General features: G+C 39.1%; 1 protein-coding gene across 1 annotated transcript; it reads left to right on the top strand.

Moving 5' to 3' along the window:
• The first annotated feature begins 2,312 nt into the window (after positions 1–2,312).
• calcoco1a (calcium binding and coiled-coil domain 1a) lies at positions 2,313–19,595 on the top strand. The gene is made up of 15 exons (XM_041800140.1): positions 2,313–2,494; positions 3,730–3,893; positions 3,985–4,087; positions 10,295–10,497; positions 10,658–10,870; positions 11,133–11,281; positions 11,370–11,439; positions 11,522–11,677; positions 11,944–12,198; positions 12,402–12,527; positions 12,808–12,903; positions 13,710–13,797; positions 13,967–14,214; positions 14,451–14,542; positions 17,770–19,595. Exons 2-15 carry the CDS (start codon positions 3,762–3,764, stop codon positions 17,795–17,797), a joined length of 1,959 nt encoding a protein of 652 aa, XP_041656074.1. The 5' UTR covers positions 2,313–2,494; positions 3,730–3,761; the 3' UTR covers positions 17,798–19,595.
• Positions 19,596–22,622: the final 3,027 nt, after the last annotated feature.

Genomic DNA, 22,622 nt, shown 5'->3' with positions numbered 1-22,622 from the left:
GCAAACTGGGGTATATTACAGAAAGTAAGACTAAAAACAGATATAATCCATGATTAAATAAATGAGCAAACTTGCTGTTGATTTAATTTTGTGTCTCTAAATGCATTTTGATTGTGTATCTTTTATTATGTTTTCTGTGAATCTCTGCTCATTGTTTGTCTGATAATATCTGTTGCTGCTTTTCTTGGCAAGAACACTCTTGAGAAAAGGGATTTTGAATCTCTACCAGTTTTTTTCCTTGTTAAATAAAGGGTAAATAAATAACAAGAATAATAATTCCCAGTAAATTAAGCACGTTAACTGACTATCAAAAATGTGTTACCTGATATTCAAGTTATACAATGACAAACTGGCTGAACTCAAGTGTATTCAAGTCCTGTTGAAATACAATTTTCAGTTATTTGAATGATACTCAGGGTATTTTTGGCAACGATGAAACTTTTCTCCCCTACATTACTTATTTATTTATTTATTTTTCCTTTATTTTAACAGGAAGAACCCACTGAAACCAAGGTCTCTTTTCCAGGTGTGCCCTACAGCAACACAAGTAAAAACATGAACAAATAAAAATCAGAAATGGTTACAGATACTCACAGTCATAAATTCCCACTCACAATGTCTTAGTCAATGTTTATGTATTAATACAGTTGTAGTTTCGTTCCTAAAGCAGTTCAGACTGTACAGCTGGGCAATTAATCAAAATTTAGATTAAACTTTATGTATAATATGTAATATGTCCTGCTGCAATTTTAAAATTGCAGAAGGTGCAGTATTTCTTTGACCTAAAATGTGTTTCAAAATACCATTGTCATTTTTTTAATAATTTGCAAGTGAGAATAACATAAATCATCATTCCCTTCAACTTAATTGAAAAGAGATATTTATCAAAACTGTAAACCCCAATTTAATCTACCAAATACTGTTTGTTATAATTTAGTATGATGTATAGCTTGTTTGTTGAGAAATACATTCGATAAGGAGCGTAAAAAATAATCCCATATGAAATCGCAATCCCTTTGTTGGAGAAGTCCCAATTAGATTAATTTCCCAAATTGTTCAACCCTAGTTCTGACATCAGATGTTTAAAAACACCATAAGACACAAGAGAAGGCTGCTTTGCAATCATCTGAACATTTTTCTACATAATAGGTGCAGCAACACTATAAGCAGTCTAATCCCATTTATTCTAGATCTTGTTGTAATTAAAGTGATCCAGTTTTGAGATCTGGTTGTGCCACTTGTGATGTTTATAGACTGGAGAGAGTTCAAATAAGGAGGGAGTTTACGAATGGGTGCTCTGTAAATAAACAGAATACTGTGCTGCTTCCTACACTGACTTAAAGAGGGCAAGCCAAAATTTTAGAGCTAATAATGTTGACTACTGCTGCTTGTCTGTCTTTAGTGTAATCCGTATCTTACTTAAAGAAAGAATACTTTTAATACTGATCATTATGCAACACTTTGTGATGTTTTATCATTGATCAAGCAATGCTCTAGTATACTGGATTAGCTTATTTATATAACCCCCACCCACTCTATAACAAATATTACTGACTTCACAAGCATCTTTGATGTAAAACAAATGATATATGATGCATTGCTCAGGAACTTTGCCTTTTGCATAATATATTTTCTGAAATTTAATATTTTTAGTATATTTTGATACAACTACAGTTTTGAAACTATTGGTATGTTTTCACTTTGTTTTTATTAAGAATGGATAAGTAAAATAAACTACTTCCTCCCTAGCAGACAAAAAGTAAACACTGAATAAAGCTAGGCCTCCTGCAGGAGATCGGTTCAACTGATTAGCACGTAAATCAAACAAAAGACCGTCAAATCATAGCGATGATGTGTATGTTGCCGAAACTCTAGGATCTCGTATTTTGCAATCATTAAAAATCATCCTCCTTCCTGGTGTACACTGTGTACCTTCTTGAGAATGACGCTAACAACGAAACAGCAGTCACACGGCACACATCTGCAAATTAAAAAAAAAAAAAAAAAAAAAAACATCAGCGATTGAGTCCCATCCTGTGCGCACTACCGCGAATCGTTGTTTTTTTCAGCGCATTTGACATGCTACACGCCATTGGTCAGGCTTTACTCTCAGACAGCCAATGGCCTTCTTGGATCTGAAATGCGATGAGAAAAGTCACAGTGACCGATGAGGAGCATCATGTTACGTCCAGTGCGACCGCTTTTATCCTGTTTTGAGCATGGGTATTGTAGTCTGTAATATAACATTACAAATGTGCTCTTACGGCGTGGTGAACACCAGCTCCCATAATTCCGCGGTGGAAGTGAAGCTGTCATGCTTGTGTTTTGCTTTGGTTTTTTGTTATTGTTTCGGGTTAGTGGAGCAACTCAGACGGAGAAGGAAAGCAGTCTATCTTTTCGTGTTTTAGTTTATTTTTTAAGGAAGCTTAACTTCTCTGTCTGATAGACAGACGGCTGGTTTCGCCTGTTTTCAGAGGAGCGAGGGCGATAAAAGGTAAGCGAGACATCAGAGACGGCCGAGAGAAAATGTGCGCAGATGTCTTTTGTAGTTAACAAAGCCTGTTGTTGCCTTGTCTGGCGTGCACGCGCGGCACATGAACTAATTGGATAGAGCTAATTAACTAAAACCAGTTTAAATCTACACGATATGCCTACTGTAACACATTATATTTTTAACCTTTCCCGAGGTGCATGGCACAATGTTTTCTTGACATGTGCTACTGATGGGCCTGCAGCCTCGTGCTGTGTAACATGAACCCTGACAAAGCTGCTGGAGATTTTCACCATGGATGTATTATTTTCGACGGCATGTGCAAAATTTTACAACTGAAAAGTTTATTTTGTAATTCCTCAGTAAAGGACACGGCTCTACTAAAGATATATATGTCCACAACCCTGTAATTAAGTTAGCTTATGGACTTTACGACACAAGATAAAGTATGGAAACGTGTCAGTTACACACACATGTAAGAGATTAGACATTGCACTTAGATTTCTGTTATTGCACGTTGTCATATTACTGGGATAGATCTGCAACCCCTAATGTTATAATAACAACCATATGGCCCATAGTAGAGGTACTGTCTTAGTTATTTTCGTAGCCAGGCATTGCTTGCATCTGTTTTTCTTTTGATTTGTTTTTATTCCCTCACCCCTTTTTGTATCATTTTGTTCTTTTTAGGGAGTCTATTTTAACATCCATCCAAGGACTGCAGATGGCAACTAGCCTTTTGGCCAACTCTGGCATATGTACAGAGATGTTAATTATTATGCACCGTCCCTGTACAATTAAAATAAATAAATAAAATGTCCAACACAATGCTAAAAATAAATACCGCTTCATTAAATACTGTCTCCATTTGATGTTGTTAACCACAGGAAGGAACTCCTAAAAATTCATTGTGTGTGTTTACCAATGGACTCTGAGCTCCACACATGCCTGAGGCCCAAGACACCTTGTGCAGCATGCTCACACGTGACAGTGTACAATAGCAAATGTTGACGATGACTGAAATAGCCCAAGTGACAAGCATGTAGTATGTCATATTGTTGGTTAAAGGCCATGCACTTGTTGATGTTTAAGTCTTTGAGTGTGTGCTTGGTTTGGATATCATATTTCTCATACCTTCATCTTGTTTTCTCTCCACCTCTCACCTATTTCTCAATTATATTGAATCATGCATAGCCTAAAAGAGCAACTCAAGTTTAATCAGTGTTTTTTTTCTGTAGGTGCAACCTAGCCTGCCATTGTTTGTGTAGCCATGGAGAAGGCTTGGCAGGTGGAGTTTAGAAACGTGGGCTGCAGTTACTTCCCTCAGAGCAGAGTTGATTGCCACTACACAATAAGCTCAAAGCACAACTGGGCCAACAGTGACTGGATAGGGCTCTTCAAGGTATCATTAGCACGACTACTGTCAAAATAAATCAAGAATGTTAACATTTTCAAACCACAATACAACCATGTGTCTGTGTTTTCTTCCTCAGGTGGGATGGTCATCAGTGAGGGAGTACCACACCTTTGTTTGGGCGCTGGCCCCAGCAGACTATCAAGAGGGCACAGATGTCAACTGCTGTGTGCACTTCCAGGGTACTCTTATTTCTAAATGTATTTGATTTCCCATAGTTAGCAAGAATCTATACCAGACCAGTGCTAACACCAGCATATAAAACAGTCAGCAGGAGATTGATGTTTCTGTAAATGTAATTGCTCTGTTGTGTACAGAAGCGTAGTGACTGGTGTGTTGACTAGAGCACAATGCTAGTTTTTTCTGCCTAAAAGAGCATTTCCAGTGATGTAAAAGGGAACACATCCGGTGCAGAAAACAAATATCTCTTCTAGATTGTTCCCTAACAAAGACCCAGTCTTTTTCCTTCGAATGCAGAAGGTTGAGTAATGCAGATGACAAAGACAATGGCTCAAAGCCTGCTCTGACTGCTGCTGCTCACTGGAGAATACACTGTTCACTCTGTCCTTTCTATCTGTCCTTTATATCTGTGGTGGCTGATAAGCCTGATTCAGTGTGAGGTGCATGTGTGCAGCAGGTGTGGCATCAACCTCTTACAAAGTGATTTATCACTTCATACAGTAAATGGTCCCTGTCAGTCTTCATTGTAAGAAGAACAGAGGAAAGTTTCAAAAAATGCGGACAGTTTTTCATCAGTGATGCAGTGATTTGAAACAAGATTACAGTGACCTAAGCTTGTGCTATTAGTTATAATACAGCTCATAAACTTTGCTGTATGTCATTGTCAGCTCTACTTTACTGTGTTGTTAAAAATAATTTCTTTGAAAGTCATCATAAACATGAAGCTACAGCCTGTGCGAGATGAGGATATATTTGGGCTAGCTTACATAATTGGCTGGATGAAGTTGCCAGTTGGGTCTGGCCGCTTCCTCGTCAAGACTTGAAGGAAGAAGGTGTAACACCATCAGTTTCTCCTTGCTAAGACTGGACCAAAACAAAGACAAAGCAGAGTCAAGAATAAGCATTAGCTCACAAATATTTCCAAACAACAAATAAAGTAAAAACTGTTGCTATTAAATGTAAGACTTTCTGTGAGATACATTCATTTCACTTCTGTGGACTTAAAAGCAAACTACTTCTTAAAAAAGAATCCTGGATATTGAGACTTGTTTTGATTTTTTTAGGATATTGAAAAGGCTGGACTTGAACCTGGGTCACCCACGTATATGGGGAGCAAACTAACAGTTAGGCCATCTGCACCCCAAGATATGTTGAGTTGACTTTATTAAATTAACATTTGTGTCTTCTATATTTATGTTTTATAAAGGAAAAACAGTAGATTCCTGCATTTTGGAGAAAACTGAATAAGTAATTACTTAAGTAAGCTACCATTTCCTTAAAGGGATGCAATCCGGCTGCATTGTTTGTTGTTTATCTTTTGGAGAAAAATGCACCTCAACCTACATTACAATAACTTTTTTCTTAATGTCCTCTTAAATAAAACTGACCTAGGGTCTGAAATTTAAACGGTTCTAAGGATAAAACTCCACAGGAAGGGTAGTGGCTGTATTGTTCATCTTCCTACAGATTTTCATCCTTAAAAATTTTTAAATTTTCGAAAACCAAGGGGCAGTTTTAGCAAAGACATTGAGGAATAAGTTACTGTAACACAGAGTGAGGGGAGTACATTGGACAAGTTGTGGAGAAAGAAAAAAAACAATGCAGCCAGATGTCATCACTTCCCAGAATGCATTGCAGAATGGGTGAATCATTTTTTAAAATTTAGATGAAAATGTAGAAACCCAGTGTGTTTCTTTATACAACATGGAAGACACTAATGCTAATTGAAAGGCCACATATTGTGCAAAATAAACTTTTTCAGGCTTTTCTAGCAAAAATATGTGCCCCTGGTCTGTCCACAACCCCCCCAAGAATCACAAAAGTCCATTCCCTCCCTCCCTCTCTTTCTACTGCCAGCTGAGAGGAGGATCAGGAGAGCCACATCCATTAAGCCACATTCATTTCCTAAGAGGTGTGGAGTCAGACAGCTCATTGACATTTAAAGCCACAGAAACAGCTCGTTCAGAGCAGGGCTAAAACAGAGGGGTTTTTAGACACACAAAAATCCAATAGGCTACTGGAGTGTTTTTTCAGCAATAAACTTCACTGGCTTTTTCAGGGACCTCTGAAACAGATATAAACTTGTCTTGAAAGGGTAAGATATGTGACCTTTAATAAAGTCAATGCCTGGACATGCAGGGTTCATACTAGCTTTACATAAACACTGGAAACAACTATGAAGCCGTGTGGACCTCAGGATTAAACTACAGTTAAAAGTAGGCCTGAGTGATATGGCCTAAAAATCATATCACAGTATTTTTCTTGCCTTTGACCATAATGGTATTATATCATGGTATTAAAAAATTACAATAATAATGCTTTTTAATCCAAATTCAAGTGTTACTAACCCCCTTCTCCCCTTAAAACAAACCTTTGATGGCATACTCAATTTATCTCTAAGTACAGGAACACAGAAAACATGTTTTATTTTTTTTAAGTCCCTCTAGGCTTCTGTCTAACTGCACAAGTTTCGCATTTCAACCTGAGGTATGTTAAGCTACTAATGACTTGAACACGTTTCCTAGTTAAGGCATTCACAATAAAAGCATTTCAGAAAAATAACAGCCACGGACTTTTATTTCGAAGATCAGTCAGAAGCATTGTGTTTAGCATTGAGTTAGCTTAGCTTTGGCTGCTGTACCGGGGAATACAGCTAGTTTACAGCAGCTTTTCTGACCTCATTTAACATCACAGCCTGGATCTTTCAATCACTGTGGACTTAGAAAAGAAAGTCAAAAGTTAAAATAGACTTTTAAACGAGTGTTTATGCCGTTGTAAGAGGAAGAGCTGCAGCGCTGGGCTCTGAGACCAGCCAAGGCAGCACTTAGCTTGTGTTACAGCTCCAGGCAGGCTGACAGAGACAGCACACTGACTGTTGCAGTACAGCTGTCAGACTTTGAGAGGAAAAAACACGTGTTTTTGCCTGCTAACTCACACTGCGGCAAATACGATGACGTCATTAACAAGCATTATCGCGATTGGTCGGTAAAGTCCAAATCTATACTGTAGGCCAAATTTATATCATTTATACCATCTACCGCATATACCGCGCACCCCTAGTTGAAAGCAATCTTTGCACAAAAAAAAAATCAAAAATCTTCCTCGTTATAGAGGTGGGCAGTAAACCGGTATTGATACCATCACCAGTAAGATTTTTGCCCCTGCTTTGGTTGGTCTCAGTTTGTCAAGAGTCTAGCACTGCAGCTCTTTATCTTACAATGGCTTAAACAGCCGTTTAAAGGTCTATTTTAACTTTTAACTTTCTTTTCTAAGTCCACAGTGAGTCAAAGATCCAGGCTGTGATGTTGAATGAGGTCAGAAAAACTGCTGTAAACTAGCTGCAAAAACTCTTCCGTACGGCTAAGCTAACTCAATGCTAAACATACAACTTCAGTCATGCCCTTCACAATAAAAGTCCGTGGCTGTTATTTTTCTGAAACACTTTTATTTTGAACGCCTTCGCCAGGAAACATGTTCAAGTCATTAGCAGCTTAACACACCTCATCAGGATACAGATGAAATGTGAAACTTGGAGTGCAGTTAGAGTTAAACCTAGAGGGACTTAAACAAAAGCAAAAACTGTTTCTGTGTTCCTCTGCTTAGACATAAATTGAGTATGCCATCAAATGCTTGTTTTAAGGGGAGAAGGGGGTTAATAACACTTGAAGTGGGATTAAAAAGCCTTATATCTTTTTAAGTTTGCAATATAGTGGTATAGCCTAATACTGTTACCGTCAAAGGCAAGAAAAATACCGTGATATGATTTTTAGGCCATATCGCCCAGGCCTACTTCATTAATAGCAGTTACAATCAATTTGCTTGTAGTTTAAACAAAATTGTGGATAACATGGAAATGATGTTTCTGCACCTGCAAAACAGGTGCAGCATAAAGCTCTAGCCCTTCATTTGTGTTTGACTCTAAATCTGGAGCCTTGGCAAACACAAACTCAAGTACTGTATTTTCACCTGTTATAACAGCATGAAGGGAATAAATTGTTTTGTACAGTAAAGTTTTTTTTATACTGTCATTAATACAGGAACAGAAAACTATCATGAAAAAAATGAAAAAATCAGGGAAGAACAAGAGTATCAGGACACAGAATAAAATTCATGTGAGATATGAAAACAAGGTAATCTTTTCTGATTTGGGGAAACAAGGATATTACAGTTTGGTATTTTTCATTAGATTTTTTTTCACTGTGTTCTTTTTATTTTATTTAGTTTTTACCACTGCTTTGTTTAGTTAAGCATTTTTTTTCTTTTTAGCAAAAATACTCTAAGTTTTTATTAGTTTTAGTGTTAGTTTTAGTTCTGGCAATATTTAAGGATACTATTAGTGGCTACAAAAGGACCAGAAATGTGTACATCATTCTGTTAAAAAATATATATAAAAAGGCTAATCTTCACCTTTCATTTCTTTATTTAATTTTGACCTTTGAATACAGTTCAAGAATTCAAGTTACCATCATGTCAAGTCTTGGCCTGTAAAATCCATTTTACACCGCCCAGTCTGGGTTGGTACAATTTATGTTGATGCTAGGGGTTAAAGTGGATCAACCATTGACGATATGCAGTACAACATAGCTACATGTTATTTATCCGTCTTTGGACACAAAATTGATGCATTAGTCCATAAGGCAGCTCCAATAAGTCTTTTTTTAACTAAATTTAAGACTTGTTTAAGAAAAATTACCCATTTCTAACTAATGTAATGAATAAGTTCATACAAAATGTAAACCAAAGTGCTTGAAACAAATCGTAAAGGCTGTGTCAGTTAGCATGCTTGAGTCAAAGCAAGGCTTGAACTAAAGATAATAAAGCTCTAATTTTAGTTAGTTTTTATCAAAGCTTCATTTTTATTTTCGTTTCATTAAACAAACATGATTTTTATAACTTTGTTTTATTTATTTGGTTGGTTTTAGTTAACTATAACAACCTTGATGGTCACCATAGTTGATAGGATTTAAACATGCATTATAAACCGGATTTTTGAACGTCTTTGTTTAATGGCAGTTGTCCTCAAGAAGCGTTATGACTTTATGAGCTCTTTAGCTTTTCTGTGTCCGAAACATAAGGTTCCTGCGAATTAATTTTAGGTCCTGAAATAGCTGATTCTTGAACACATTGCTAGCTAGCTTGCTGTAAATCAAACTGCAGCAAATAAAGACAGGTGTCGAGCTGCTGACAGAACAGTTTTCCTCTGTAGACCTTCGTGAACAAACCATTTTCACCTGTCTCAGAGAAACAGACGGTAGGGCAGTGTTATCTGCACTACTTTAAAATCGCCTTTCTATTGTAATGCTAACAGCACGGCAAAACTTGACAACATTTGTGCATTTTTATGCAAAACAGAAACTCTTAAGGCAGCATTGCTCTCCAAATGAAGCAGCACGTGTATACAGTAAGCTAGCTCTGATACAGGGTCCTATACTCCGCCAGTCAACCTCTACTCATACACTCATTTAACCAAATACTGATAAAACTAGGAACTTGCCTGAGATAAGTGGGCTTCTGGAAGATACACCGGGATGGAGTATGTCGATTTCGGGGGGGTTCAATGTAAACTCCGTTCACATGTTTTCATGCAAATGTTTGCGGCTAGTTTGTGTTTCCAAATGGCGCGTAACGCCATATTTTCTCGCTCACCTCCACCTGCGCTGAACTGAGGTGAGTGCTGCCACGAGTGGTCGAAAGATGTATTGCAAGGGAATTGCTTACGGATGAATGTTGACCCAGCAGAAACAGAGGATGTTATATAAATTAAATTTACGCATTAATAATACTCAGCATTGCGAATACTTATTTAATGAAAGAGAATAAAAAAGACTAAGAAGATAGAGAGCGCAGGTGGCCTAGTGGTTTAAGGCGCGCACTGTGTACTGCCTGTGGCACTTTCCCGCATGTCTCTCCCCAGCTCTCTAATCCCTGTTTCCAATTCTATCCACTGCCCTCCTCTGTCAATAAAGGCATAAAAAGCCAAAAAATAAGTCTTTAAAAAAGAAGGTAGAGATGTAAAGAAAATCGATTCCATCATGCTGTGTTCAAGTGATCTTAAGAGACACTGTACTTGCAAAGGAAGCACATCTTACATTTATAGCTTAATTTGCATCCAGTAAAAGTGAAATCTGGGCTCCTTGGTGATACGGTTATTCTTTAGTGAAGCTGGATTTTTAATGTTCTTTGTCCTCTCTCTTTTTGACCATTTTCAGCCTCCTACCTACCCAAACCCAGCGCTCAAGAGTATGAGTTTGTATATGTTGATGCAAAGGGGGAAGTCTGCTCCTGCAGCTCCAAGTTCACTTTCTGTGCTCCAAAACCACTTGAGGATCTGGTGACCCTTGAAGAGGAGCTTCATGGAGAGGAAGAAGGCACAGACATGTTGCTGGTGGTGCCAAGGGCTGAACTGCTGCAGGTAGGCATAACCAATTCATAAACAAATTTTTGATAAGGTAATGAAGTTCTCATTAAGTGAAACTGATGAGTGCTGAAAAAATACATTTGCTGGTATATAATGCAGAAGTGCACACTTATGATCCCCCCTCTGCTGTATGTGTTTTTTCTGTCTCTTTCAGAGTAGACTGCAGGAATGTTTGCGAGAGCGTGCTGAGCTCCTGCAGGTGCAGGAGGCAACAAACAGGCAGATGGAGAAAGACAAGGAGGAGTACAGGAGGGCAAGGGAGGCCTGGGACAGACGACGCAAAGAGCTGGAAAGCAATATCATCAAGCTGCAGGAGGAGCTGCAGAGAAGTCGAGAGAAAATCGAGGAGATGGGCAGGAAGCACAAGGTTGTGTATTGTTAGGAAAATGAAGGCTCATTTGTTTATCCTTAATTTGCCTGTTTACAATTTCCATACTTTGCTCTTAATCACTGCTTTTATTATTATGTCTGCTGCTTAAACATATCCCATTCTATTCTTTGCATATAGTGATTAAATAAAATGCCTGAGAGGTTATATTCAGATTTGAATGAAACATATTTCAACAAAAGTTGCTGATTCTATATCACAGTAAATTTAACCTCCTAATAAAATCTCTCTGGTCTGTTAGGAGGAGCAGGCTTTAGGAGAATCACTAGCCCAAGAGAAAAGCACTTTACTGGATGCGAGGGAGGAGAGCAAAGTGCGAATCAGAGAGCTGGAGGAGGATATCAAAACCCTGACACAGAGGGCTGTGGAAAAAGAGACAGAGTTGGAAAGGTACAACAAATAGTATCTTCACTCGTTGTCTTTCTTTTAGTATTGTGTGGGTACTTTCAGTTTTCAGTAACTAAATGTGTTTGAGCAGGACGAAGGAGAAAGCAAAGAGGGCTACAGCTCAGAGGAAAGACGAGGAGAGTGAGAGAAAAAGCCTGCAGGTAAATATATTACAGAAGGATCAGACTTGTGTTTCTGTTGCTGTTTTCTCCTCTTTATCTGTCTTTTGTTTCTTTCTTTTAGACCAAACTAGAACAGACAGAGAGCGAGCTAAAGAGTCTGTCCAAGGAGTTTCAAGGCCTGAGGACTTCCCTGGCCCAGAGAGACACTAGTGTCCTGCAGCTCCAAAGCACAATCACCACCCTTACTCAGAAACTCACCACCGCCCACAGGAAAGAGGTCAGATCAGAAGGGGTGGAACTGAAATAAGGGGTGGGATTTGTTTTGTAATTTGAATATGTGATGGGCTGACACATGTATTAGAAATGTGATTATTTCCATATAAATATTCTTTATCACCATATCCATAAATTTGTTAGAAGTGACTTTAACACCACTTTGCTGTTTGAATTTGAGCATTAGTCTCTAGTTTGGTGCTGGTATTTTATTCTGAAGCACCTTGAGCCAAGCTGTCAAAACAAGCTTTTTTGCTTCTTTACGACCAGGCTGAGAGCGAGGCAGCTCTGAAGGAGATGCGTAGCCTGCGAGAACGCCTGAATGCCAGCGAGCGTGCTGCAGAGGGCTTAAAGAGTGATCTCAGTGCCATGGTAGCCCAGAGGGATCACGGGCAGGCTGAACTGCATCAGGCTCGTCTGCAGGCAGCCCAGCTCACCCTGCAGCTGGCAGATTCAAGCCTGGCGCTGAGAGAGGGAAGAGCCCGCTGGAGCCAGGAGAGGCAGAGTCTGCAGCGCTCTGCTGAGGTATGACAAAAGAAAACAGAATCTTGGTACGGTTAAGAGCTGAAGTTTGAGATTACCCTTTGTGCCTTTAAAATTTAAAGTCATATTCAGTGTCATGATGATTCAAAACATAACCTATCTGATCTCAAAGCTCACTTTAAGTGAGCATACATGCGTGATGTGAATATGTTATTAACTTAAAAATGTACGTTTCCCCTTTGCAGAAGGACCAAGAGCGTGTGGAGAAACTGAACACAGAAATGCAGAAGATGGAGGAGAGACTGCAGGAGGAGACAATGGAGAAAGTGAAGCTGGAGGTGGAGCTAGGGAGGGAACAAGATTGCAACAGGGTGACTAAGACAATGAAGAACTTTCTGTATTTTAGTACTCCTTGTTTAAAGAGGGTTATTGCCTCGCTTCAGAGTGATAGTAGCAAACATAGCTTAACTTAAGCATAATATGAGTGTAACTGGGGATTTTGATTTTTTTTTTTTTTGCAATACTCAACTTTGGTTTTACAGTCAGAGGAAGAGCTTTACATTTTAAGGAAAATATATTCTCTTTTTTATGAATAGGCTACACAGCATCTTTTTGAGTCTTCTGACATCTGTCCTGTTATGTATCCTGCAGGTTCAGCTGAGTGAAACCCGCAGAGAGCTGCAGGAGCTGAAGGCCAGTCTGAGGGTCGCACAGAAAGAGAAAGAGCAGCTACATGCAGAGAAACAGGTCAGAAAACTTTCATTGTGGCCAAAACCAGGGGAAACCATATTTGGGAGATAATGTGCCTGTGCTGACTTTATGGCTTGTTTTTTAGCTGATGATAGGCTGATTAAAGGCCTCTGTGGATATACAAGTAAATCCTTACTGTTTTGTTCTAATCAGCTCATAATTGCACATTACTCATCGTTCACATTACATTTTTTCAAATCTTTTAAGAATTTGTACCACTTTACTCAAATCCTACTTGGGTAATTGTTATTTTGTAGAATCTCTGTATAATATAAAACTGTATCTTCATATCCCTGGGCTTACTGATGTATCATATACACAAGTACACCAGGATCGTGAATGTCCAGGTGTTAGGAATCTTCTGTCTGTTGTTGTCTTCCTGGTTGTTATTGTGCAGTATAAATTGTTTATAGTGCAATATAAATCTGTGGATTTCAGGGCAGTCACTGCTGCTGCTGTTAAAGTGCCTGCAGAGTTTTTGTTGGCTAGCCACAATCACATTTGCTGACTACTGGCAGAGTACATGGTCAGTGTTTTTAAATTCAGTGACCAGTTTAATTTAATATCAGCCATATGGGATCACAGCAGACGATCTGTGACAAGTCATAAATCAAACAAATGTTTCACTCTTCATTGAACAGCTATAATAATATTTATATAATAGCAGACATTGTGTTTGTGTGTTTCCTGTGTAGCAGTTTTATGTTGCTTTGGCTTGAAGAAGTGGCACATCATGAGGGTTATGAGGGTGACGGCTGCTGATGCCTGGGTGTGTGATATGATGGCTGTATTTTCCACTGCAGGAGTTGATGGAGTACATCTGTCAGCTGGAGAAGAAGATGGGAACAGTGGCCGGTGCCAAGTGGAGCACTGCCCCGCCCGCCTCTACAGGTGAATGGAGCCGCACATTAATCTACTGTATGCCCTGCAGATGTGAACAATAAAAGTGTTCACTATCATTCAACAGCAACATTAAATATTGTTCAGAGCTGCCTGCATTGAGGGAAACAGCACCAGTACTCTGAGGGAAAGTTATCGCTTTTTTGTCTGTATCTGGCAGGGCGGCCCGGAAGCGTGTTATCTGACTCTGAAGATGAGAACCCAGAAGCTCTGCAGCCCCTTCACCCGCCCAGACCTCTGGGACATTACAGCCTGTGTGAGCAGAGCGAGCCGGACTCCCTGCTTCTTGCCACCCCTCCTCCCTCCCCCAGAGAGACAGAGAAGAGCGCCGTTGTCATCAACCAGCCAGCCCCACTTTCCTCGCCACACCAGGCCGGCTCTGACACTCCGGCTCACAGCTCTGATTCGGTGAGACACGCGCTCTGCGCCATTCAGCATCACCATTGTGTAATTATATGTGATACTGAAAATGAGCTATGTCCTCATGCTGATGGCTGTGCGCTCCAGTTAAACATGGGCAGTGGATCGTTTGATTCAGACATTATCTCCTAAAGCAATTAGGCTGCTAGTCTGCAAGTTATTAGGCGGTAATAGCTGCTGGACAGATATGTTTTTACTGTCTGTGTGTGTGTGTCCCACACTAGGAGGAAGAATCTGATCCTCTTCAGCGTGGAAGGCACAGCTCCGGAGATGAAACAGCACTTTTGCTGCCTGAGCACACAGATGCTGTTCTCAGGTACACACTGACAAGACACAGAATTTAAACACTCTCACACATACACAGTAGGGTAAGTAATTACACACACACTACTCTGAAATGTTAAAGGAGTAATGCTCAGTAAAATGCCCTGCATTCACGTTTTAAATAGGATATTGTTCTGATTTGCAGTAAAATATCAAAAGTAAGAGTCAGCACTTTGAGGAGAAAATCGTTTCACCAGGGACTGAGTGTTTTGATATACATTTTTTTTTTAACTTACTATCAGTTAAAGTTGTAATATTTTAGTGTCAATTTTATTTGCTGCTACTTTAAACTTCTCCTTCACTCATCTGCAGCATTTCAGGAGGAAATATTTGAGGATGCATGATGTTATTGGCATGATGTCAGTACCAGGAGATAATTACTTACAATGTTGTTATGGTTTACTAAAACTAACAAAATAACTAAAACTAAAATTCAAAAATCATTTTAGTTAACTGAAACAAAAAACAAACAAACTAAGCTTTACCAAAAAAAAAAAAAACGAAAACTAACTAAAACTGTATAGTGTGCTTACAAAACTAACTAAACTAAAATAAAATAAAAATGGAGACAAAATAACCTTTGTTTTAGTCTTTGACGCAACCATACTGACTGGCACTGACACCCAAGCCTGGGAATGTAAAATTGTCTGATCTGATTGGTTAAGACGTCACAAAGTAGTAGTTTTATGTCTGGAGTTGTATTCAGACATCATCATTAAGTAAATAAAATGATAAGTGGAGAGTAGCCTGTTTTAATATGTTTTTAAAAATGTATGACGCTCACTCAGCCCTGAAATCTATCTGTAAAAAACGAAAACTAACACTTAAACTAATAAAACTAAACTAAAACAAAGCATTTTTGCAAAATAAAAACTAAACTAAACCAACACACCAGCAGTCAAAACTAATAAAAACTAAACCGAAATCAAACACAGAAAGTGAAAACTAAATAAAAATGAAAACTATTGAAAAATCCAAAACTATCATAACCTTGATTGCTTACAATGTTTCTTACCAGCATCGGCAGATCTGAACATTTCTGCTGATATATATATATATTGGAAATACATATCCACAAAATGTACAGCTATCTTTGTGGAGTTTTAAACTGAACCAGCAGACCTACCTTAGCTCATCAAGTTTTAGGTCTGAGAAGAACCTAAAAGAAGAACTTGAGAAGAACGTGGGCTTTTTATGATATTTCAAACACTTTGACAGGATTGTCTTGGTGAACCATGCTGCAAACCTGTTTAATCAGGCGAAACTCATTTTGCTATATTTTTAAAGCTGTGGTACATTTTTACTGAGTGCTCTTCAGGGCTCACTCCTGTCAACAGGTTGTTACAGGATGGGGCTTGGTTTTACTGTTGCTGTTAAGAATACATTTTCATAAAGTGCATTCAGATAGTATTCAGACTTCTGTCATTTTTTTCAGTTTTGTTATGTTGCAGCCTGATTCTAAAACATTTTATTGCACATTAATCTAAACTAAGTACCCCATCATGATGAAATGAAGACAGAATTGTAGAAATTTTCACTAATTTATTAAAAAAAAAGAAGAAAAAGTACAATTTTGACAAAAGTATTCAGACTCTTGTGAAAACACATGAAATTGAGCTCAGTTTCCTCCCATTTCTCTGGATCGTTGCTGAGATTTTCCTGCATTTTGACAAGAGTCTACCTGTGGTAAATTAAATTGATTTAGCATGATTTGGGAAGGCCCACACCACTCTATAGAAGGCTGACAGCTGACAACACATCTGCATATCAGATATTGACAAGAGTCCAACATTTTGCATCTCTAGATATATCAATGATTAGATGAAATATATTGTTATACTTATCGACTGGTGTGTTCCTTCAAGCTATGGTATCATGCTGGGGCCTTTTGTTATGTTATGTTAATGAATCAGCAGTTCCACCAAGAACATTGCTAGTGAAATGGTTTCATTTAAAGAAATTTGAAGACAAAAAAGGGACGAATGGACCAAATATACCAGATACTCTAGATTTTGTGACCCTTGTGGGGAAATGTAAAACGCAGCTGCCTAAATGCTAACTGCTAAAACTGCAAAGACATCCTCTATAAGATTTTTTTCTGTAGGACAGGAACTTTAACTTCTTTTTATATCTTCCTCACTGATTAATAATAAGGGTTCTATTCTTTATTTTATGCTGGATCTTAAATGTAGGGAAGTTATTGTTATGGAATCTTTGTGTGGAGTTACTTTAAAAGAATCTGGGCATCTCCTCAAACCCTACTGCTAAAACTGTTGTTGTCTTTATTACATGACCACATGAAAGTACTCAGTGTTGCAATTATGTCATGTATAGCACTGCTTTCACAGCCTCTAAACAGTGAAAAAGATGAGAATGGATGCATGGACACATGGACACTCTAATTGCCTTTCCTCAAAATACATTACAGGATTAAGTTTTGCTTGTATTCCCTCTAACAAGGCCAAAAAGATTGAGCACAGTGGAAGATTTAATGTTCAAAATGGAGATTTGCATAGCTGACTGCATATTAGAAACTTCTTTGAGGCCAAAACAAGCCAACACATTTCTTCCTGTCATGCTGGCTGGTTTTAAACTCTAGCAATTCATCATATTTTATGAGCTAGAGACTTGATTTGTGTGTACAACCTTACTCTGCAAAGTAATTTGTGAACAACGCTGCAGGATAAATGCTGTGGAGTAAAAGTAGCGTATTTCACTTTAAGATATAGAAATAAGCCTATGTATTTAAGATTAAGTATACTTGCTTTAGCACCTGAGTAATTCTACTTAGTAACTCCACACCTTTGGTCTGCCACATTAATGGTGTCACACTTTGAATTCAAAGCTCACTAATGCACCCAGACACTTCATGTGAGCAATTATTTATGGCGACAGGGCGAGTACAGCTGGAAGATGGAAGTTTTGAATATGCGCTCGTAAAAGAAGTTGAGTCAGGGTGAGGTGGGGGGAGACGGCGTGAGACAGAGGAGGGGGCGAGATGGGAGGACAAGGGGACAGATAAGTTGACAGCAAGCTGTAGCAATGATTTACCTGATGGGTGTACCGCAGTCACGGGCCAATTTTCAGCATCATTAAAGCCCTCACTCTCTCTCCCTAACTCGCCCACTCCTTCAGTCTAACCTCCTCTTTCAACCAGAAATGTGTTTTCCTGCACTTTTTTCAACACTTGAACACACTCTGCTTTGTGTCTTCTCTCAGTGATCTAGCCGACACATCACTATGGTAACCAGTGGACATCCAGCCACAGCCTCAGCGAGTGATCAAAGAGAGGAAGAAGGAGGAGGAGGACTTTCTTGGAGCTTCCATGTTGTTTCCTCTAAAAGCACATAATCTCACACAGACAAGATGTTAATATGCAATTTATCTTTCTATGCTTTCTGCTGTGGACTTTCCCTCTTAGACTGTTTTGTTCTTAGATAACATAATGCTTGTGGTGGCAGGTCAACACCGCGTTTACAGCCAAACATAAGACTGTTGCACAGTTTTAGGTTCAGGCTGTGTTGGTTTGAGAGTTTGCAGGCTGTAGCTGTGTGATTCCTGTTGAATCATTGCAACGTTGAGAGCTTTACGACTGATGTTATGTCGCTTTTATGACATTTGTGATTAGGAGTCATGACAGGCACTGTAATTATGATGTTTTGTGCAGGGGCACAGGCTCCACTGGAAATCATAGCAAAAAGTGTCCTGCAGCTTTAAATCCGCAGCAGCAGCTTTGGAACACTATTCATGACAGCGTAAATGATACGGCATCATAGATAGAGTTATATTGCAGCAGTATAGGTCTATGACATCATATTTCTTCTCCATTTACTCAGAAGTAAGATTTGATATGCACTTTGTCGTACGCATTAGCGTTTGATTGTCGTCGTGCGGATGCAGTTTAGCAGAGGCGTTTTAAAATGGACAAGCATTGGAACTAGAGAGCTTATTGAACAGATTGTTTTTAAAGTCTATTAAGATAGATGCCAGATGCAACTTTCTACTTCACTAACTTCATATCATCATTATTATAAAATAATGCTCATAAGCCTTTCACTATAGCTCAGCTGCAGTTTTTACTCCCTTATGATCTGGGATTTTTCAAAGCTATTGAAATGATGCTAATTTACAAGATAGTTTGGATATTTAGTGTTTTTATTGTACAGAAATCTTATCTCACATCCACACAGCTCTAAATTTGTGCCTAAAATAATTAAATAAGTAAGAGAATTATCTTTATAGTTCCTGATATGTTTTCCCCTTTAGCCCTTTTGGCAATATACTGCCTAATAAAAATTGCTGCCTACCTTTAAATCAATACTGTATGCATTTTTCACGATTTTCTATTTATAATTAACTTGAGTTATGCTGCAACCAGACTTTATTCAGGTTTTTAGTTTGTTGTTTTTCACACAGTGTGACAAAACCTCCCATGCTTGGCTCAGATGATATGCTAGACACTTTGCTTGTTTTTATCTGCTGTATTTGCACCCTATTTTTGCTAGAGAAGAGTTTTTAGATGAAAAGTTGCTATAACAGTTTGTAAGTCGTGTGTCCTATCATTATAATCATTACCATGGTGTGTTGTGTTTACGCTATGTAATCTGTTATGTTTTCACCATAAGTTTTCTAATACTTTTACTCTTTTAAGGTTTGTATTTGGAAGGGAATGGCACCTAGAGGAGGATTGAAAGTAAAGAGAGGAGTACCAACCTCCCATTTTTACCTTGTATTTCCGGGTTTTGTGGTAATGCAGTATATGTCTCCTCATATAGACGTAGGAATGTTTAACGGGCGCCTGGTAATCTTTCCTAGAGGATAGCACACTACATGTATTCTCTTCGTTTGTAGTTATAATCTGACTTTATGTCTTGAGGAAGATTTTTTTTTTGTCGTCCCACTGAGAGCTTCAGGATACTGTCTCCCATTGCAATAAAACTCCAGTGGTTATGGTTTGTTTTTAAGTTTTGTGTGTGAAGGTTACCCCACATGTATTTTCTTATCTGTCATGTAACAGGGGGGTTTGGGCGGGGTTCTGTATAATAAAATGGTTTATGTATCCATCATTGGCTCTAATGTGTCTTTTTCTGGCCAAAGATCATAGCAATATTTTGATCCTCACATGACATTTCACTGGTAATTAACTATGCCATTTCTTTTCACACTGCTGTATAACCTATATTCCCTTTTGGCTCATTGCCTGTCTCAGATACATTTCTCATTCTGGATTTTTCTCACCTTTTGCCTCTCTCTCCCCCTCAGGCCCCGACCTCCTCATCATCATCATCTTCCTCCTCGTCGTGCCTCCCCTTACTTCTTCAGCGGTCCCGCTTTTTGAGCTCTCCTCTCCACACTCCCTCCATCTTAAGTCTGGGGTGACGATAGCTAATTATAAAATCAATGATGCCGGGCTGCCTAGTTTACAGCCCCCTCTAAAACCTTAACTGGGAAATCACTGTGGGATTGATGACTCCCTCACTCTTTATCTCTTTTAATTAGAAATGTAAAAGATATGAAGACCCAGAGGCCAGAACACATCTCCTAGTTTTTATGACCCCCAACGCCTCGCTCCCCTTCCCCAAATCCCCCCTTCTTCCTTCCCCTCTCTCTCCCTACCTGGCCTTGTTTATTTCCTCTGCCTCCCTCCTTTTATTCTCTTTCTTGTCACAGATACCTTTTCTCCATCTCTTTCTCCATTACCCTTTCTTTAAGATGGCACGCCTGCCCGTCTGCTCGCACAGGGAGAAGGTGTTAAATTTATGGTCTTTGCACTTGAAAACGTTCCTCACCTTCCCCTCACCTCTCCTCTCTTCCCTCCACTGATTCCTAATCCCTCTATGGAGTCACTGCAGGTGTAACAAATGAGCAAAATGTCCTTTTTTTGTCTGTTCTGACCCAAGCAGGAGACTCGCTGCAAAGGATGTGCTGCTTTACTGTGTAACCCTGCTCTTCTCTTCAGCTGAAGACAAACACCAGACCCAGGTACAGCCCCCCCCCCAACTTCCCAGGAGCACCTTGGTTCACTGAGCTTTATCCTCCTGATCACTCTCATAAGAGCTTCTCCCGTGTGTTGACTAAGAGAGGCTGCAGTTTGCTCACGCTCAGAGCAAACTCAGCAGACATGCTGCAGCCTCCCTCTCTCTGGGTTTAAAAATTCAAATGAGTTTCTTTGGTATGCCGCACTCATGACCCACTTTTATGGATTCTTTACTATTTTTATGAATTATTGATGCCCTGAGGCTGCAAGAATATTACAAGGGAGATTTTTTTACCCTTTATTAATTCATTGCACCTTTTTTTCCAGGGGCCTTTCTTTGCACATTTCCAATTTTTCCCATTTTCAGTGCCTTCCTACCAAAAGTAATTAATTAATCAAGTATCACTGATGTGGAAGGATGAGTATATAGAAACCTTCACTGGCTCCTTTAAATTTCCCCAAACCCTCCCTCAGGTTCCCATGGCAACATCCTCCAAAGAGGGGGGCTGAGTATATGGGTCCAGTTTGATTGTTCCTTGTAAAATAGTGTGTAATGTATGGGCCTTATTTTAATTCCAGTCTGGTGTTATTGATCTGTCTTTAATGATAGTTAATTAAAGCAATCGTATAATTGATAGAATCTCATCTCTGTTTATCACCCTCCTCTGATTCTCCCTCTCTCTCTCCCTCCCTCTCTCTCTGTCTTTCCATTAATAAAATCAAGGTGAGGCATTAGTATCCCACACTGGTGCACTGAAAAAAGAAGGATGTTTACAGTCAGTTGCCCTTTATAAAGGGGGTTTCTGTTCTCTATCAGGATGTCAAGAGAGGAAAATAATCACACACACACTGATTTACTTGAGATAAACCCTATAAAATGAATGACAAAGTGGATTTTTGGTCACATTTATTAGGTTTTCAATTTTTTCACGAGTATTAAGCTTTTGAGATATTCTGACACATGTGTTGACTCAGAGTTAAGTCTTTCATGTCATTTCATATTTTATCACTCATTGAAACAGACTTTTGGATCCAACATGCCTTTACAGAAAGATCAAACATCTTGTGATTCAAGTTAAGCATGAGCCCAGGGCTTATTTTTTGCCCACCAGCCAGTTTTCTAAAGTTAATAGCCACTCTGAATTTTCACTGGCCACAATTTTCTTGATAGAAACTAAAATTTGCTTGAATTAGATCTGCAATCCTCAGCCTCACTGCAATAAGAATCGACCTCTGTATCAATGTTCACAAACCCTGGTGTTAACAGCTAATTCCATCAGAATATATCCCAGGATGTGTCACCCATAAATTCAGCCTGCCAAAATGGCAAGTGGGAGTCACTGCACTACCTGCCATGGCTGAAATCCATGTGCATTAGGCGGGTTGGCTGGTGTTCATGTCAAGCCATCCAGACCCATGTTGACCATAAACAAACTTTTAGTTTAAAGCATCGGTTTCTCTTTCTCTCCGTCACCTCTAATATGGACCTCCAGACAGCTGTGGACCAGTGGGACAGTCAGTCGTCTCTAGACTGGAAGGTTGGAGGTTAGACCCCTAGCTCCTGTAGTCGTATGTTGGTGTGTTCTTGGGCAAAACACTTAACCCAGTATTAGTCCCAGTGCAGCTTCAGTGGGTTGTGAATGTGTATGAATGGGAATAGTTAGACAGAAGGACCCTCAATATCAATGACCCTCAGCTAGCAGCCCAGGGGACCATATCAGACCCCCAAAACTTCCCATCCGGCCCCCAAAAGACAATTAAATCCAGAAATTGTAACTTTTTTTGGGCTTCTTTTTTCTTGATATCCCCATAGCTATTAAATAAACCCCAAAATGGTCAACAGTTTGACCAGGAATGACTTATGTTTGGACAATTTTTACTGGAATCCAACGGTCAGTCATCAATAGTAAATATGATGCATGATAAACACAAACTTATAATTCAAGTACAGATTAAATCTGAAGGGTTTTTTTGTCAACTTTCCACCACAGGCCTTGAGAGAGCATCATTTTTCATGCCTGAGATTTAAAAGAACAGATCAGCACCAAGATCAAGATCAGCACACAGCATAGTATTGTCAAATCCAGCAATTGAC

This window comes from Cheilinus undulatus, linkage group 11 (assembly GCF_018320785.1).
Source record: "Cheilinus undulatus linkage group 11, ASM1832078v1, whole genome shotgun sequence".
In the NCBI taxonomy this organism is placed as follows: Eukaryota; Metazoa; Chordata; class Actinopteri; order Labriformes; family Labridae; genus Cheilinus; species Cheilinus undulatus.
Note: the sequence above shows the minus strand (reverse complement) of the source record. Positions and strands in the feature narration are given on the sequence as shown.

Bases quoted from the DNA above. Each gene is read 5' to 3' on its own strand.
- calcoco1a (XM_041800140.1), top strand. From the start codon at position 3,762: ATGGAGAAGGCTTGGCAGGTGGAGTTTAGAAACGTGGGCTGCAGTTAC. The intron at 14,215-14,450 runs GTGAGACACGCG...GTCCCACACTAG, and splicing joins CGGCTCACAGCTCTGATTCG to GAGGAAGAATCTGATCCTCT. The intron at 14,543-17,769 runs GTACACACTGAC...GTCTTCTCTCAG, and splicing joins CACACAGATGCTGTTCTCAG to TGATCTAGCCGACACATCAC.